Source organism: Chelonoidis abingdonii, chromosome 20 (genome assembly GCF_003597395.2).
Source record: "Chelonoidis abingdonii isolate Lonesome George chromosome 20, CheloAbing_2.0, whole genome shotgun sequence".
Lineage (NCBI taxonomy): Eukaryota > Metazoa > Chordata > Testudines > Testudinidae > Chelonoidis > Chelonoidis abingdonii.
Genome location: NC_133788.1, coordinates 15,480,919 through 15,500,822, shown reverse-complemented (window position 1 = coordinate 15,500,822; position 19,904 = coordinate 15,480,919). Strand labels below are relative to the sequence as shown.

Sequence of the window (19,904 nt, the reverse complement as noted above, 5' to 3'; positions counted from 1 at the left end):
GCAGAAAAGTAATTATAAATTTTAAATACGCATATTCACACAAGATACTTGAAAGAACAGAAATGTACTAGTGTTACCTATGTGCCCAATCAAAAGTGACAGCTCATATAGCAAATATTCACAAATGAGCTGAACACTAATAATTTCTTCTGGAAAATATTTGGCAAATAAATGTGAGAAAAATCACAAAGTCAAAGACCAGTAGCAAGCAGAAAAAGTAAAATTGCTGGTTACAAGTTATTCACCCAAATACAATTATGGCAAACTCTCAAGAGCAAGGGAAATTTGAATTCAAAGCTGCCACTTCATCCGTAATTATATTTGGGTATGGTGGCAAACGAGATCCTTCATGTAAGATCACCTACTGTTTGAAGACCCCTGCTAAAACAAAGAAATTTAATACTTTGTTTAAAAAAAAAAAAAATCAACGATAGAATAAGCAGCTCTACCTCAAATTCCTAACTGTATCAATCTAAAAAAATTCATGACAGCAGCGATTGTAAGAGCTGTGGCAGCAAAATAATACCATTGAAAGTGACATTTCCATCAGCTAGGGCAGATCCCCACACACTTGTGTAGCAACTTTTAATGATTTTCAGAATAGTTCGTAACAGGAACCACTTTGAAATAACTAAGCTAGAAGAAAAAAAGATGGTAAGTGGGTTAAAGATGGAGGACATAAAACAGACCAGATTCTCAGCTAGTGTAAATTGCTGGTACTCCATTCAAAACAGAGCTACCTTGGCTTACTCCAGATGAAAGTCTGGCCCAGCATACTTAAACTAAGTAACATAATTAATGGCAAATCAAATTCTTCATCTAATACAACACTGTACATTAATAAGATGGGTTTGGCAGAGATTTTTGTCATATTTAAGTGTCCAAAACACTTTCAGGCCAGTCAGGGTACGGTTATTTAAAAAAGATACCACTGTATTCTGGGCCATAACATATCAGAATACTGATACTATAACATTTGGAGTGATTATCGTTGATGGAAATGCGGCAATGCAAGCCGCAGAATTTAACTACAAAGATTCAGTGAAGCAGTAAAAGCAACACACTGAAGAATGGTTTAGATATCCTTTCCTTCAATATTTGAAAGTTTTCCCCCCTAGAAGCGTAGAAGATAGAAATCTTGGACACAGTGCACCTGATGGCATGTGAGGGCTTCAAATCACAGTGATCCAGGACAATTTAATAACTTGTAATTTAATTGGGACATAGAATCTTTCCTTCTCACCCACCAAAAGAAATTGACATCTCTATTTTCAATATATTTTAAATGGATTGTACATTTCTACCACCATGAAAGCATATGAACATATCAAACTGAATGGCAACTTACTCAGCAGCCTTACATTAGCAATATTGCATGGAAGGCTTGGAAATCAGAAGCAATCTTGGAATTTTGCCTGCTGGACTACTGAACAAGGGTGGCTCCAGGCCCCAAAACGCCAAGCGCGTGCTTGAGGCGGCATGCTGCGGGGGGCGCTCTGCCAGTCGGGCGGCAGGCAGCTCCAGTGGACCTCCGCAGACGTACCTGTGGAGGGGCTGCTGGTCCCGCAGCTCCAGTGGAGCATCCACAGGCATGCCTGCGGGAAGTCCACGGAGCCGTGGGACTGGTGACTGGCAGAGCACCCCCCATGCCGCCATGCTTGGGGCAGCGAAATGGCTAGAGCCGCCCCTGCTACTGAAGCTCATTTACCTCAAGTGTGGTGCACTTCAATTACAGAGCAATCAGGAAGAGGATTGTAACAGCCTTAGAAGTACTTGCCTGCATATATGCCCCCTCCACACTTGCTGATTCAGAAAGCAACAATCATTGGCCATGGTCCCAGATGTAAAATGAATGTTTATCTCAGCCAGTCAGAAAGAACTGGGGTGGACAGGCAGACTGTTAGTGAAGGGCTTTTAACAGTGCTCTCTACAATGTAGTGGAAGATCCATAAAACCCTATCTGAAATAGATTTGGTTAAGGCCAGCTTCAGTGAGGAACAAATCTCTCAGTGACATGGGAGCACCACAGAAGACAATAATTTCCTATTACACCTTTGAAATCTTTCCTTAAATAGGCCTCTGCTGTATAGCAAACTTGCAATTGAACATACTTTTAGAAAAATGCATCCATACAGAGCAAACACTAAGGGGTTGTTTACACACCAAGTTCCTGAGGACATTGCTACAGTGCAGTCAAAGTCCCACAGTTCTCTATCAATGTTCACACAAAGGTGTTCCAAGCTGGTGCACTGCAAATTCACACCTTTGCTTGCAGTGTGGTAACTTGCCATGTAGACAAGCTCTAACACTCAACTCTGGAAAAAAACTGATCAATACTTAAAAGCTTTTACACAAAAAGCCTGATATGCTTGGCACAATTCGCAAGCTAATTGCCCTGCGCATAGAAGAACATTTCCCTTACCTCCATGGCTTCTTGGGCTATTTCTGGCATGTTGGACTGTGGAACAAGTTGTACAAGTCCAGTAATTAATTCAGCAGTGCTGCTCTGTGTCTCAGGCCCTTGCTTCCTTGGATTCTAAACAGTAAAGGGAAAAAATGGTTTAAAAAGCAACATTGTTCTGAAATAGGCCCTGTTTTATCTGCTCTTAAAATGTGGACTCTTCAACACCCTGGCCAACAGCATTCACAGAACTAAATTAACCTCAGGCAGACTTCAGGTCACTACTTGTATGAGGATCTGTGAAAGTAAAGAGGGCTTGGGGTTGTTGGATTTATTTTTTATTTATTTATTTATTTTTTAAGATAGTCCTTGAATGTCATACTTTTTTGGGGCAATCTAGAAAAAAAAATTCAAACTGAAGAGTAAACAAAACAGACAAAAGAAAAGTTCACAACTCCCACGATAAGAATCAGATTATAACATGATGATTATTATTTGGCAATATTGTACATACAGTTTTATTTTCAAGATGTACATTAAACATAACTGCAAACAATTTCTGATGCTTGAATTAGAGTTGATCTCCATATTATGATTTGCAGAATCCCAGACAAATTATTTGAAAGGAACCTTACAGAATACTCATTATGACATTAATTTACAAAATAAGCATATTTTAGTAAGTTGACTGTTCTTTCTTTTTCATGTCTCCATTATGATTCTTCAGTGCCTTTCCCTCAGTCTTTCAACATCTCTTCTATCATGTTTTTACAAGCTGGGTTTTAATTAATTTCTCTCTAGTATTCTTTTTTTGTTTTTCTGCTCAAGATTTTTACCCTAATTCTTTTTCCTGATCATATTTTCTTCCCCAATCCATTTCTCCTCTGTTGAGGTTTATGGGCTTTATACCCTTTGTCACTTTCATCTGGTACTCTCGAGAACCAAAGAACTTCATGCCCCGCAGTTTTCGCTATCCTGTTTTCTCATTCTCGTCACAATGATCAGCAACTGGGTTGACTGTCTGGGATTGTCCCAATGCACTGTCCAGGTTCACCACATCACTGATAAGCAAAAGAAATGCAGTGGGATGGGGTGTTTATATAATGGACATCAGGCAAGCTGCCTTCACAAATTGCCTTTATTGGATGAAAGGGGAACAGAAAAGTAGTATCCTAGAGCTAAACATTCTGGGTTTGAATTTTTATTTTTTTTACCAATTTTATGATTTTGGTTTTGGTATTTATACTCTTGTGACTTAATTTCCTAGGGTTATTTATATTATGATTTCATATTTAATAAAAAGCTAAAATGCTTTTTCTATATTTTTTTTAAAACCAAGATTTCACTCATTCAAAAGTAACATTTACTTACATACAGCAAGAGCTTTGGATCAGCATGTAACAGTTTTACCATGGATAACAGCAAAAACTTATAACTTCTGGTTTCCAAGTCTGTAGGTTTTTCTTTAAATTTAAGGCTTGTCATTTTCTCTTTAAATGTAAGACTCTAAGGAAAAAATATTACAGCATTTGTCAATGAAGTACTACATATAGTGGGTTGATAATGTAACATTTTAAAAAGCTTATTACTTTTATAATCAATAATGCATGAAAGGGAACAGGTATCATATGGCTAACAATTGTATATGCAATTCAGTGAAGTATAAATATAATTTTTTTGTACTTAAATCTTTTATTTATTAAAAATATAGTTTGTTTAAAAATAGGTTATTTTTATTAAAATTATACGTAAGCAAAAAAGCATTTAATCTGTCCATGAGTTGCCCACAAAAGGTTTTCTGAAAGTGGGAAAAAACCTACAAACAAAATTATTCCAATACTAAGAAAATCAGATAGTAGCTACTAAGAAAAAATTGTAGCCTGTGCTTTTTATTTTATCCCTCAAGCAACAATAAAAATCAAAACATTTAGGCTGGCACAGGAATCCATGGATTTACTTTAATATCTTGGGGTTTTTTAATACGTTTAGATTTTTAAAACCGAATTAGTTTAAATCACAGTAATGTTAATGCAGCAAAGAGTCCTGTGGCACCTTATAGACTAACAGACGTTTTGGAGCATGAGCTTTCGTGCATGCATCTGACAAAGTGGGTATTCACTCATGAAAGCTCATGCTCCAAAACATCTGCGGAGGAAAGCTACAGATGTAGATACAGATCTAGTGGAATGTGTCCTGATTAATGCCGGAGGTGTAACGTTCTTTATCTGATAACACAGACGTATGCAATCAGAGATCCATTTTGAAAGCCTCTGAGTAGAGATAGCCACGCCCTTGGAACGGTCCGCGATAGAGACAAAGAGTCTGGGAGAGTTCCGGAAGGGTCTTGTTCTGTCCAGATAAAATGATAAGGCCCTACGCACATCAAGTGTGTGCATCGTGGCCTCGAAGGAGTTTGCATGTGGTTTTGGGAAGAAAGTTGGTAAATGTATTGGTTCATTGAGGTGAAAAGAAGCATGAACTTTTGGAAGGAATTTTGGGTGTAAACGTAGAGTAACTTTGTCCCTGAAGAAGAGGGTATATGGTGGATCTGCCATAAGACCTGCTATTTCGCCTGCCCGTCTTGCGGAGGTAATGGCCACCAAAAAGGCTGTCTTCATCGAGAGGTACAAAAGGGAGCAGGTGGCTAAGGGCTCAAAGGGTTGGTGAGTTAAACAGGACAATACTAGGTGAAGATCCCATGGAGGGGTAGGTGGCTTAACGTCTGGATATAGGGTTTGGAGTCCCTTCAGTAAATGTTTGGTGAGGGGATGAGCGAAAACCGAGGTATTGTCAACTGTACGATGAAAGGTTGTGATGGCAGCTAAGTGGACTCTAATGGAGCTGAATGACAGGCTGGATTGCTTAATGTCCAATAGATAATCGAGTATGCAGGGAAGAGGTGCAGAGGTAGGAGACAAGTTGTTGGTTGCGCACCATTTTTGTGCATCTTTCCCACTTTTGACGTAGGTGGTACGGGTGATTGCGTTCTGCTGTGTAGAAGTACCTCTGCGACTTGGTCGGAACAGTCTAGTTCTCGTTGCGGTGAGAACCAATGCAGGTACAAGCTTTGAGGTGAAGCATTGGAGAAGATTGAGGTGAAGAAGCCGGCCGTGCTGCTGTGATAAGGAGGTTAGTGGGATGGAGGCAGGGAGATCGTGGTTGGAATTTGACATTCTTGGTGAGGAATAGGGAACCACGGTTGTCTCGGCCATGAAGGTGCGAACTCAAGATTATCCTGGCACGATCCGTTGTATCTTCGTGAGGACCCTGTGAGCAAATAGGTATTTGGGGAAAAAGCATAAACGAGGGCCGGTGCCAGAGAGATCATGAATGCATTCCCTAGGGAGTGTTTGCCCAGTCCCTAGTCCATAGAGCTAGAAATTGAGAGCATTTTGTGTTCTTTGGGGTTGGCGAAGAGATCTATGGTTGGGTGACCCCAGTGCGAAATATGTGGAGAATGATTCTGTTGTCTATCTGCCATTCGTTCTCTGAAGGAAAACGTCTGCTTAGCTCGTCGGCAGTTGGTGTTCAGCACGCCTGGGGATGCTACGCAGCTGATATCTGGATGTGATTGGATGTGATTTGCAAGGCACCAATTCCAGAGTTTCATGGCCTCTGAACAAAGAGAGTGGGAACGAGCCCCCCCTTGTCTGTTGACGTAGAACATGCAGGCAATGTTGTCTGTCATTATGCGTACATGCTGATTCTTGATTAGTGGGAGGAAGCAGCGGCAAGCATTCCGGATCGTGTGAAGTTCTAGCACATTTATGTGCAGGGAGGTCTCGGAGTGAGACCATAGCCCGTGTACTGTGTAGTGAGAGATATGGGCCCCCCAGCCGGTGAGGGATGCGTTGGTTGTCATCATCACAGTTGGTGGAGTCTGGAGGAAGGGGACTCCAGAACAGAGGTTGTCGGGGACTGTCCACCATATGAAAGAGACCTTCACCCGGTAAGGTATGGTCAGTGGTTTGTTTATTGAGTGCACATTTGGTTTGTAAACCGTGGCCAGCCAAGCTTGAAGCACCTCATGTGGAGACGTGCGTTCTGGACCACGAAAGTGCACGAGGCCATGTGCCCTAGTAGTTGGAGGCAGTCTCGGGCGGCGACCCGAGGGCTGCTGTGAAGCCTTGTAGCCAGCAGTTTTATAGTATTGAAACGGTCGGGTGCAAGGGATGCCCGTCCGGTTCTGGAGACGAGGCTTGCTCCTATAAAGTCCAGGCGTTGGGTAGGACTTAATGTGAATTTGTTCTCGTTTATTTGCAGGCCCAGGGACTGAAAGCACTCGATGGTGATTTTTGTGAAGCGGAGGGCCTCGGTGTGTGTGGAGGCCTTGAGAAGGCAATCATCCAGGTAAGGAAATATTATAACCCCTTGTTTCCTGAGGTAGGCCGTGACCACTGCTAGACGTTTGGAGAAAACTCGGGGGGCAACGGAAAGGCCAAATGGTAGAACTCTGTATTGCTAATGCACCGAGCCAAGGATAAAACGGAGAAAACATCTGTGGGCTGGGTGGATAGTGACGTGAAAATAGGCATCTTGTAGGTCGAGAGCTGAAAACCAATCACTCTGCTCCAGGGCTGGAATTATGGTGGTGAGAGTAACCGTCTTGAACTTTTGTTTCTTGACGAAGTTGTTGAGTCTCCTGAGGTCAAGGATCGGTCGCCATCCTCCAGTTTTCTTCTGTGTTAGGAAATAAGGGGAGTAGAATCCTTTCCCCTTGTGGCATTCAGGCACGAGTTCGATCGCACACAGGTGAAGAAGATGATGTACTTTTTGCTGGAGGTGTGGCTCGTCAGAAGTGTCCCTGAAGAGGGATGGGGAGGGTGGATGGGTGGGAGGTAAGGAGAGGAAGGGAATGGAATACCTCATTGTGATGACCTCTAGAACCCACTTGTCGGTGGTAATATTCTGCCATTGGTGTAAAAATGGCTGTAGACGGTGTCCAAAGACAGTTGTGGGCAGTACCTGCGCTGGAGTAGGGGCGATGTTTACGAGACCCTCGACCAAAGGTTCAAATTTGCTCATTATTTTGAGGAAGTTGGGGCATCCCGGAAGAATTGGGGTGACGTCACTGGTATCTGGACCTCTGGCGTTGGTGTTGCTGCTGCTGATTCTGAGCTCTCGGGAAATGCTGGGTATATGAGGGGTAGCGCGGACGGTGGTAAGGCTGATATCTGTACTGTCGCCTTCTGTTTGTAGGGGTCTGGATACCTAAGGATCGCAGAGTTGCCCTTGAGCCTTTCATTGAGTGCAGCACCTCATTAGTGGTGGAAGCAAAGAGTTTATCACCATCAAAAGGGAGATCCTCTATGGTGCTCTGAACCTCGCGAGGAAAGAGAGAAGAGGATAGCCAGGAACCTCGACGCATGACTACTGCTGTAGCGGTGGATCTTGCTGCAGTATTGGCTGAATCCAGAACTGCTTGAAGAGCCGTGCAGGATATGATTTGGCCCTCGGAAACTAAAGCTGTAAACTGTTGTTTCTTGTTGTCTGGGATGTGTTCAATAAAGTCCATGAACTTATTATAGTTTCTGTGGTCGTACTTTGCCAGAATTGCAGTATAATTGGCAATTCGAAATTGAATCGTTGAAGAGACATATACTTTATGACCCAGCAGGTTCAGGCATTTGCCCTCTTTGTTGGTTGGGATATGGCGGAAATACTGTTGTTTCTCTGATTGGCTGCGTCCACTACCAAAGAGTTTGGCACAGGATGTGAGAAAAGGAATTCAGACCCCTTGGAGGGAATGAAGTATTTCTGGTCCGCCTGTTTGCAGGTAGCTGGCTTGTGGCTGGAGTCTGCCAGATGGATTTAGCAGGTTCCAGAAGGGCTGAGTTAATTCGTAATGACAGTCTGGATGACGAAGATGGTTGCAGGATGTCTGTTAGCTCATGTTGTTGGTCAGGTACTTCTTCCAAATTGATTCTGAGCTCATTGGCAACCCTTCTGAAGAGATCTTGGAATTTTGAAATATCATCTGATGGCAGGGGAGAGGAAGGAAGTAACGCCTCCTCGGGTATTGGATCAGTTGGTACGTCAGGATCAGGAGCTGGAGTTAATTGATTCTGAGGATGGGAGGGTGCCGCCAAGTGCGTCACAGGATTTAGACGTTCACATCTAGTGTGAGTAGAGTAGTGGACGTGCTGCCGAGGGAAAGATGGCCACAGAGCCCAATACTGCCATGGTGATGGAAAAGGCATAGGAGGTGCCATCCAGGGGTTAACACCCCAGGAGGTGGGGTCTTGAGGTTGGTGTGGGACAGTTTTCCTTGTCCGCGGGGGACAGGACTCTGAGGATAGAATTCAGATTGCACTGGCACAGCAGCCTGTAGTTCAGACTCCTCCTCACTGGAGGAAGGCTGTTCGGACCCCGAGTCATTTGTCATAAAGAAGCCATCCCCAAGAAAGGGCGATTGCAGTGTAGGTGACACTAGGAGGTCACTTAAATGGGTAAATTGCAACGGTGGGGCAGTAGTAGGCGAAGGCACATAGAGATCCTGGAGGAAACCCGGACTGGCACTGAGTTTTTGTCTTGGCCCCGTGCCAAGTAGCGGGAGTAATGCCGGTGCCGCAGGTGAGCGCGCTATTAATAGCAGGCTGCGGTGCTCCGCCGGTGCCTTCGTTGTCGTGCCGCATTCATCGTGGGGCTGACAGTGCACAATCGAGGCAGGCAACTGAAAGCCTGTCGCCTTGGCACCAGAGCCTCGCGCGGCTGCCAAAAGCATAGGCGGTAGTGCGGTACCGAAGGAGCCCGGCTCGTCAAAGTACTCAGGCGGGGAAACGCTGGTAAGGAAACTGACGAGCTGACAGGAGAAGGTTTGTCAGTGAAGCTTGTGTCAATTGTGAGGGCTCCTTTTAGCTGTCTCTTCAGTTTTTTTAAGGGTTAGAGCTGTGTCTGAGAGAGGCAGAGTCCGCGCCAGAGTCTGCGGGACTGCAAGGATTTTGGAGTAAAAGGATTTTAGCTTTAACTGTCCTGTCCTTCCTAGCTCAGAGCTTAACTGGAGCAGTGAGAGCATATTTGGGGAATTAGATCTCCCAAGCATTTTATACACTTGGAGTGTCCATCAGAAAGAGGGATAGCGTCCTTACAGAGAAAGCTAGCACTTAAAGCCTGTGGAGCCAGGCATATTTGAAGCGGCTGACAGGACGAGAATTTTTTTTTTTTTAAATAGTAGGAAGAAAGGTAGGTAACACTAACTAACAACTAAGAAACAGGAAAAAAAATCTGTCTAACTACAGGTATTTTAAGATGGGAAGGAAATATAAAGGAGTCTGCTGAGCTCGTCTCAAGCCGGGGGCGGTAGAGAAGGAACTGAGGGTACCGGCCGCACATGCTCTCTAGTAATATACTCAGAGTGAGTGACAGGTTCTAAGCATGCGTGGCCGGTAGGAGTACTGCTGTAAAAAATCTCCGCTCAAGGGCACAGGGGCACACCAACACCTAGAGTGGAGCACCACAGGGACATCTCTCGAAGAAGAATGCCAGGGTTCCTAGGTGCTACCACAATGCTATTTTTTGTCCAATATAATCTGTAATTAGCATCTAATTTTGCTTACTTTTTAAGTCTGTGAAAATAGCAAAATTGAAATGATGGTATTTCAAGTTTTACAATTTATTTTATTGAGTTTTATATGCATGAGGGACTAAACAATAGCACTGAACACAGTATTCTTTAAAAATGTAATGAATTTATTAATGGGAAGATACCTTTCAAGCAGTAACACTGAAGTTGCAAGCTTTTTATTTTAAACTTTTTGATCTACAGATTCATACCCCAGAACAAAAAGTAGTCTCGAAGGTTACAAGCCTGTTCTTGAATTCTTTTCAAGTATAGTTTTGTGTAATTACAAATTTGAGACTTTATAATCCCAAACTATTTTGCTAAAAAAATTCAATTTCACTCAAAGATGCACAATAAAATCTCATACTTATAGCATTTGACAAAAAGTGACAACTGTACTGCCAGAGAAAACTGCTACTGTATATGATCAGTTTGTCACGATTAAGGGAACTCTGAAAAGAAAAGCATGGCAGAAAGGAAGCTGTTTGGTTTATCTGATGTGTGAAATGATTTATTTACTTCATACAACCTATAAGTGAAGACATGCTACATATTCCATCTGAAATGAAGTGATGCGACTACAATGGTAACTATACACAGAAAAGTCAAAGAAATTGAAGGCTTTTCTGCGGTAGTTACAATGGGTCATACTTACAGCAACAGAGGCCCACTGCCATGCAAAACAGTGACTGGTTGGCATCTGATCATGTGAGCGACAGCAGCCAATAAGAACAGAAAATAAGAAGCAGAAGACAAAGCACCACCAATCAATCTCAGAGTTGCCAAATACAATACCCGTGCTATATTCTCAACAGATGAATATACACAGATATAAAAACTGAGTTAAACAATTCTACATCATTCAACTAAATCTACCCAAATCCTTTTCTTTTAAACAAAAATACTGAATTATTAGGAATATTTCAGCTGCATGTATAGCTTTAGGCCTTCTGCTACAGTAAATATCTGAGACACTGAAAACTACATCTTTGCAATTCAGAAAAAAAACAAGTTAACTTTGCACAATATAGAAAAGTCCTAAACTGAAAATTCAAAATGAGCAGAACTACTTCAAGAGACATTTGGATATACTACAGACTAATCTGTAATTTACTGAAGATTTTTATATAAAGATGATCAAAGCAGTTTTCATTTTATAATGCTTGCAAATCTTTACAATTTCTGTGCTGTCACTAAGACCAAACAGCCAACATGCTTGAGACAAAGTAAAACAGGTGAAAAGTATTTCAAATAAAAAACTCCTGCTCATCATCAATGTAGAAATGCAGCAGTTACTGAAATGTATTCTACTGTATGCAGCAGAGGGTAGAATTATTCTGATTATGAAAAAAAGGCCAAGCATTGCCTTCACTAAATAGGCCTGGATACAGCAAGACACCTTAAAAAATAGTCAGACTGTATTACAGAAAATTAGATTATTTCTATCTTGTCAGTCAGAGAGTAGCATAAAAAGCTAAGAAACGAGATTACTAATTAACTCAGTAGGAATACTTTGTGAATACACAGAATACTGCAAGGTTTACAGAGCATGTAAGGCTCTCTGTTGCTTTAGGGATTGCTACATTTTTACTCTATCTTCCAGACTAACATTGATGAATAAAACAGCAGGAATGGAATGGAGACAGAAAATGCAATGGACAGAAATTGTTAAATCACGGACCCAAGTCTTACCGGTGTCATACGAATTGCTGGATGCGTCCCACAACTTTGCACAGCTTTTTGAAGTGTTTCACTGAACATGCTGCGGAGTTCCACGGAGTGACAATACACAGCATCAATCTTGGGCCACCAGTCCACTTCAGACTAGGAAGAAAATACAGTGGTACTTAAAAAATATACGGTGGAGAGGTGGTTCCATTTTTTAAAAATATCTTTTTCAAGTTTAAATAGCCACTCCTTTCCACACAGCAAATAAAACTGAGATGATGGACTTGAGGAAAAAGAGGGAAGGTTATTAAACTATTCTGAAGAACGTAAATGTTTTGCACAAACTTGAATGAAGTTGTGTCAACTTCCCCGTCTAATGCTATAATTCACAATACTTGCATAGGTTATATTTCACACCATACTCCAGTTGTTTATTAGAGTTTCCATCTTTTATGATCTGCCACTCAATCTGAAAACAGTAACTATTAAAAAAGTTGACTGTGAATGAGTTCAGTCTAGAGGAAATGATGCATGACTGACTAAAATAAATACTCAGTTCACTAGAAACTAACATACTGCAAGTAAAAAAATCTTTTGAGATCATAAATGGTTAATACTGTCTATAAAGCTTCATTAGAGTATATTACATGTACATGCTGAAAACAAAGCATTTATTTTGTGTTTATTCAAGAATTGCAGCAATAAAAATGTACACCATACTAACAAATAAAGTAAAACTATTCTTAGTTACTTCATAATATTTCCTCCATATAAACCAATGTATTGATGTTCAGAGAACACATGAAAGGGAGTTAATAGACATCAACCAAAAACAGGATACAATTTATACTGAAACCTATAGCTGCTGAGATGTCCAAGAACAAGGTCTTTATTTCACTGTTTTGGAACCGTAAAAAGCTTCGGATAGTGAGATTGCCCTAAACACTATGGAAACCACTGCAGAAATCTAAAGTAGTAGGTCATACAAATCACAATCTATTTAAACAAAAACAAAACAAAACCAACTACTTGCTGTCATAATTGGTTTTTCAGTCAATATATACTTCGAGATCAATGTCATTTAGATTGACATTGGAGAAGTTAGTAACAGATTACAAAGCCATATTAAAGACGTTGCTACTTAAAGTCCAGTTTAAGACATGATTATTCAAAAGGGGCTATGCATTACTATTTGAAGGGTGAATGCTTTTCATAACGGATTTCATTCGCTCAGAATGAGTTTTTTTTCCTACTCCAAGTTTTCTGTTTTCTTTTGCCAGAAGGGGTTAAATTAAGATCCTTCTCCCTACTAGTTTTGTGCTTCATCAAAAACGACTTCCACAATCGCAATATGAGCAAACACGCAGTCACTTTTATCGAAGACAAGCAGGCATGGAGACTTGTGCTTTAGCGTGAAAGACCAAAAGGCTCAAACTCAGCCTGAGAGCAGTGCAAAGTCCATGTACGAACAAACTGCATATTCTATTAGACAACAAAAATTAAGCAGCAATTGTTATCGAAAAGAACCATTTCAAGGCCAAAGGTTAATTTTTTAAAACGAAAATCAAATTTCATGTTTCAGTGAAAGGCACTAGTTACAGAAGCTGTGTGTTAAAAGTTCTTCCCATAGCTAGTGCAAAACTACAAGAGCAGCCCTAGGCAGAGCCCACCGGGTTTGGTGCATTAGCAGAAATCTGTGGTGCTCCAAGTTACACCGTGCAATATGGTTTAAACATTTTTAAATCGATCTGGATTATGGGCTTATTCTCTGTTCTAGGAATTTTTACTTTTTTAAAATAAATGCCTGTCCTTTTACCCCACACCAAATAGAGATAATAGGGGTAAGCCTTGCTCGTCTGTTCATTCCATCTACCTGTCGTCTCTCATTTAACACTTACATTATAAACTCTTTGGGGAAGGGACCACCTACTTTGCAAGTGGGTACAGCTCTTGCCAAGTGGGGCCATTTCCATGACAAGGACCCCAAGGCACTGGCATAATACCACCAAAACCACCTAGCATGTATGTAGCACTTTACAAAGGACATACACATCATTACCACTATTTTATGGATGAGAAAACTGAAGCACAGAGAAGTGAGGTGACTTGCCCCAGGTCACCCAGTAGCTGAGCTGAGAGCGGAACCCAGATCTTCCAGTCCCAGTCCATTGCTCCATCCACTAGGGAGTACTGCCCCCCATAATACAAATATGGAATCCAAGGTCCTTCTCTCCTAAATGAGGAATGTCAACACACTGGAAAGAGCAAGAAGGGGTTGGAGCAGTGAAGGAACTGCTGCCATGCAAATACGGTGATTAGAATCTCAACCTATTTTGAAACCTGATAAGTGGCTAATGAGCAAGCTTGTTATGCAACAGGAAAATAGCACTTTGTATTAAAAACAATAAAATAAACAGACTTTTTCATCGTCACATTTCAGCACATTAAATTTGTACTGAGATGCAGGCTTGTGACTCAGTGAGCCAAACTGGTTAAACAAAGAGACCTGAATCCATTTTCCATAAGTGGGCAAATCCCGATGACTGTGCCAGAACTAGTATTATGAGCACAGTGCGCAAGATTTAGGCTACTGCTTAAATTCTAGTCAAATGACTACTTCAATTCCTAAATAAAATCACTAACCACCTCTAGGCTAACTAAATACTTTTAAGACTTACATTTGTGATTATTCGCTGGAGTGAGTTTACCAACACATAATGAAACGTTGATGGGGAATTCTGTGCCAAGCAGATCTAGAAGGAAAACATTAATATAAAAGCCATTTGGGAAAACTGTTATTCTTTAACATCTCTCAAGATCAGATTGAACAAAGCACCAAAGCCCTTTTAGTAAATTAAAAAAAAGTCAATACAAGCAGTATCAGAACAGCAGAAACAGATTGATACAAAATACTCAACACAAAGAATTTCTGACAAGTATTAAGAAGTTTGAAATTATTTATGAATTTCTGTCTGCCACTAGCACACCCTTGAAATCTGACAAGTCATAAATAGTATCAGGAGACACTACTGGTCCACAAAATCATGGCCTCACCTTAAGGTACGGGTTGTTCTGAGGGTTTATGCGAAAGCAGGAAACTAAGCAGTCTATCATAAGGTCTACATCTGCATTCTGATTGCCTCTTGAAAAAGGTTTACTTGGATTAAACAGCAAGGTCTACACAAAAATTCAGATAAAAATGTTATTCCAGTCTGCTTGTAATATATGACTAATTTGTTAAAAATCAGAGAGTAGGCCACTCTAAATGTTACAATTTTAGAAAATCTGCTAACATTTGTTATTTCTAAAACCACTTAAATAATATTTAACCTTTAAAAAAGACAGACAATTTTTATAGATCTAATAGAGACAAAGACACTATCTCTTGCTTTTTAATTCACCAATAGTGTCTCAGAAGCTTGGTTGATTACATGTTGTAATATCCTGAGCTAAAGTGTATTCGGAAAAGCAAGAACTGGTTTGGGCATTACATAGGGGCTGTAAGTGGGTAAATGTTGCATGAAGAGAATGTAAAATTCCTTAGTGCTATTTAAGCGAAAAGGCATCCAGCAGAAACAAAATGTAGGAAGTCAAGAGACAACGTGGGATTCGAGAGAAGGAAAGTAAGGAGTGAATGATGAATACGAGAGCTGCAATCCTGGTGTAAATATAATACTAGAACATGCCAGCTTGCTTACAAAAACGCTACCAAAGATACTCCATGACACTGGGCTCGTTACTAAAACACAAATTCAAATAAATTTTCTCATCAGATTTAGGAAATGACAAAATGATTTCCAGACTCCTCTCTCTGCCTCTTTACCTTAAGATCATCAACCATGGACTGCACTAGAAGGAAAATGACAGAATTATCTTCCCAGTTGATGTAGGTGGATGCTTTGCACAGTTTAACACAAGCAATAGCAGCACTTTCAGTCAGCTGTCTGCTCCCACTATGGCTTGCAAGTGCCTTCCTGAGGTTGTCCAGAAACAGTTTCTGCAGAATTCAAATATAACAACCAAAAAAGAAAAGAAATAAATAGTTACAGCCGATGTTTTAGGAGCTGTGGACAGAGCTTTTACATCTTTAAATACCAAAAAAAAAAAAAAGAGGAAATACTGCAGTATCTGTTTAGAAAAGTCTATTTTATTCATTATACACTCACTTTGGACAACTCACATGTGTGTGAAGATACCATGATATATCAGCTTGGCAATGGCCAACTTGGATGCTCCAAGCATTGCTTATTTTTAATTGTAGCCAAGTCAAATTCTATCTGTGTTACAGAACTTCATTTGCAAACCAAGCTTTTTGGGTACAAAATATATCGGAAGGACAGAACATGTCGTGCTGGTGGGGAAGTGGCACTATACATGAAAGAAAGTGTAGAATCAAATGAAGTAAAATCTTAAATGAACCAAACTGTACCACAGAACCTCTCTATTCAGTCCTATTCAACATATTCATAAATGATCTGGAAAAAGGGGTAAACAGTGAGGTGGCAAAAGTTGCAGATGATACAAAACTACTTAAAATAGTTAAGTCCCAAGCAGACTGAGAAGAACTAGAAAAGGATCTCTCAAAACTGGGTGACTAGGCAACAAAATGGCAGATGAAATTCAAAGTTGATAAATGTAAAGTAATGCATATTGGGAAAACATAATCCCAACCATACATATAAAATGATGTGGTCTAAATTAGCTGTTACCATTCAAGAAAGATCTTGGAGTCATTGCAGCTAGTTCTCTCAAAACTTCCACTCGATGTACAGCGGCAGTCAAAAAAGCGAACGATGTTGGGAACCATTAAGAAAGGGATAATATCAGAGGGGTAGCCATGTTAGTCTGGATCTGTAAAAGCAGCAAAGAGGCCTGTAGCACCTTATAGACTAACAGACGTATTGGAGCATGAGCTTTTGTGGGTGAATGCCCACTTCGTCGGATGCATCTAGTGGAAATTTCCAGGGGCAGGTATATATATGCCTGTTTCTTGCTTGCATATATACACCTGCCCCTGGAAATTTCCCCTAGATGCATCCGACGAAGTGGGTATTCACCCACGAAAGCTCATGCTCTAATTCGTCTGTTAGTCTGTAAGGTGTCACAGGACTCTCTGCTGCTTTTAAAAAAGGGATAGATAATAAGACAGAAAATATATTGCCTCTATAAATCCATGGTACGCCTACATCTTGAATACTGCATGCAGAGGTGGTCGCCCCATCTCAAAAAAGATATATTGGAATTGGAAAAGGTTCAGAAAAGAGCAACAAAAACGATTAGGGGTATGAAACATCTGCCATGTGAGGAGAGATTAATAAGACTGTGACTTGTCAGCTTGGAAGAGACAACTACGGTGGGGATATGATTCAGGTCTATAAAATCATGTGGAAATTGTGTGGAAAAAGTAAATAAGGAAGTGTAATTGATTCCTCCTCATAACATAAAAACTAGAGGGGTTACCAAATGAAATTAAAAGGCAGCAGGTTTAAAACAAACAAAGGAAGTATTTTTGCCACACAGCACATAGTCACCCTGTGGAACAGCTTGCTAGAAGATGTTGTGAAGGCCAAGACTATAACGGGTTCCAAAAAGAACTAAATATATTCTTGGAGGATAGGTCAATCAATGGCTATTAGCTAGGATGGGCAGGAATTATGTCCCTGGCCTCTGTTTGCCAGAAGCTGGGAATGAGCAACAGAGGATGGATCACTTGGTGATTACCTGTTCTGTTCATTCCCTCTGGGGCACCTGGCACTGGCCACTGTCGGAAGACAGGATACTGTGCTAGATAGACCTTTGGTCTGACCCAGTATGTCCATTCTTATTTCCACACATTGCAAAAAACAAAAACAAAAAACCCACCACCATCACGAAGTTCAGTTCAGATTAGCAGTAATGTAAAACTTGATTAAAGGACTTGGGGAGGAATAGCAGGATTCAAAACTCTAGGACAGTTCTTTACTCTGAAGCCCAGCAGCGGCTGTAAGTGATGAGGTGGCAATTTGTTCACCACCAACAGGAGTGAATGACTCTCAGTGTTCTGCACAAACCCTTTTTTTAGCTCCAGGAATTGAACTGTCAGGAGTAGCTATACAACCCTCATCAAGCAGGATATGTGCCATTATACAAAGCTCTGATGGCAGGGAAAGTAAAGGGCTAGGTGAGAGCTCTGAGAATCCTGAATAATAGAGAAAACAGGGATTTAATAGGGGGGTTTAAATGTTTTTTTGGGGGTTTTTTTTGGTGTTTTTTTTTTTTTTAACTAGAGCCAGAGTAGGCTTATATCAGAATATAGAGTTTTAAAACAATATGGGACATGCCATGACAAACACCCTATTGAATTCAGACTTGTATTCACTATGACATTTTAGCTTTCTTCACCTTGTTTATTTTGGTTTCCTCCACCACATCCTTGGCTATATCTTGAATGATTTCTGGACACAGGACAAGAAGAATGATTTGCAGTGGCCAGACTGCTGCTTTACGTTTCGTGCTTTCGGCAAACCCATCCACCAAGTCAAACAACTTCTCTGCACAATCTACATTACAAAACAACCAAATGACTACGGAAGAAACACTGAGGGGAAAAGTGTTTAAATATCCTGTTGTCTTTAGCTCATAATCCTAGTTTGCAAAAAGCATTACTCAAAAGAAAAAGCACTGGGTCAATAAACAAAAGAAATATGAGCAAGACAGCCACAACTGTAATTCATTCACTAGAAATGACTACTACTGAGCATTCCAGAAATACATATGATCTGTGGATGAACACTTATGTCAGAGCTAGGAATTATTGTCTGCAGAAAGAGACAGGAAATAAAAAGGGGGATTTAAAACATCTAAAGGGGAAAAAAATTGATCAAAAATACTATTCTCTGAAATACTGTAATTGACGTCTACAAATGACAAAATTTGCTTTAACTGTTTTCCATGTTTTTTAAAATCAATGATATTCATTCTTTTTCCAGCTAACCAACTCACTAAATAGTAGCTGAAGGTTTAAACTGTGAAAAACCTTCAGGAATTCTAGTTTGCAGATGACACTAAAATATGCATGTACAAGTAACAGACATTTCAGCTTATTTTCAGAGTTCAGATACAGGTCCTGCTATGATACAAATGGAAACTGGAAGGACGTGTCTTGAGTAATGGCAAGCAAAAGAAGTTTGGCACAACTTTTGATAAGGAAGATAAAGGGGGAACAGAACATAAGAGGCAAAGTATGGCTCCATCTACAAAAATAAAATGTGTTTTACAACCACGCTTAGGCAGGCCATTGTGGCTGAACTGGGCTATAAACAGGGTTAAAACAATGATTCCAAAAATAACTTAAAAATGTGCTTAAGTCCTTCTCCAGTCAGAAAGACTAAAGCATAGTAGAGCCTTGTGTCAATACAAAATTTGTATTCGCATCCAGTCTGCGGATATACACAGATTTGCAGGACTCTAGATATAAAATCTGGATCTGCATTCATCCACGATCTGCAAACATGGGCCGCAGATATAAAGCGGATAGCTACGGATTTGCAGAACTCTAAGCATATGCTTATGTGCCCTTCCTGAAGAGGAATGATTTCCTGAATCAGAGGCTAAAATGAGTATTTGTAAATTTACTTTTATTTATATGTAAGATAGTTTATGTTTGTGCGTTTTGTTTGTTATGTGTATCAAAACAGAGCTCTATAAAAGCAGTCCAATTCCCACCATTACCCCCTTCCTCCCCATTTCCATTTGTTGAGTGAAGGGAGATAAAGAGTGTATCCCCAAGATGCTCTGGCAAAGGATGGCAGAAAGATGCTTCTTTTATGCTAACTGCCTTGAGAAGCAAGGAGTGTACAAAACGTCAGTAAAGTTGGTGATCTCTGACATAAAGCTTTGTGAAAAAGACAACCAATGGACTTAGCCTGATAAATCCATATTTTAAGAGGTACATCAAAATGATTTGTTATGTCTTACCTGCCATATCAGTCTGTGGTGTCTGGTACAGCTTTGTGAATTCATCAGGATAGTTTTCCACCCAGTTCCAAAATGCCTACAGATAATTCAACATGTCTTTACACATATGCAACAATCAGTTTAGAAAATAAACTCAGTTTAGGAAATAAAATTCCAGTGGAAGATCTGTTTATTTTGTCCTTCAGAGTTTCAGCATGCAGCGCTTTTACAGCAGAAATCTCATACATGTGTTTTTACAGTGAAAAGTGACCTGTCCAAATGAGAACGGAGTTTTCTAGTTCCTAAATTCAAACAGGGACATGAGACTGCAAATCAGTG

The 19,904-nt window shown here is 40.4% G+C and overlaps 1 protein-coding gene across 3 annotated transcripts in view; it reads right to left on the bottom strand.

The window, feature by feature from the left end:
* NF1 (neurofibromin 1) overlaps positions 1–19,904 on the bottom strand; it is a 172,856-nt gene that overhangs the window by 127,599 nt on the left and 25,353 nt on the right. For all 3 annotated transcript variants that reach the window (XM_032779402.2, XM_032779404.2, XM_032779403.2), the window contains 8 exons: positions 19,587–19,662; positions 18,012–18,169; positions 15,454–15,627; positions 14,685–14,807; positions 14,309–14,383; positions 11,655–11,786; positions 3,773–3,907; positions 2,423–2,536 (listed from right to left, as the gene is read on the bottom strand). In XM_032779402.2, the coding sequence (XP_032635293.1) occupies positions 2,423–2,536; positions 3,773–3,907; positions 11,655–11,786; positions 14,309–14,383; positions 14,685–14,807; positions 15,454–15,627; positions 18,012–18,169; positions 19,587–19,662 (987 nt within the window). The remainder of the gene's footprint in view (positions 1–2,422; positions 2,537–3,772; positions 3,908–11,654; positions 11,787–14,308; positions 14,384–14,684; positions 14,808–15,453; positions 15,628–18,011; positions 18,170–19,586; positions 19,663–19,904) is intronic.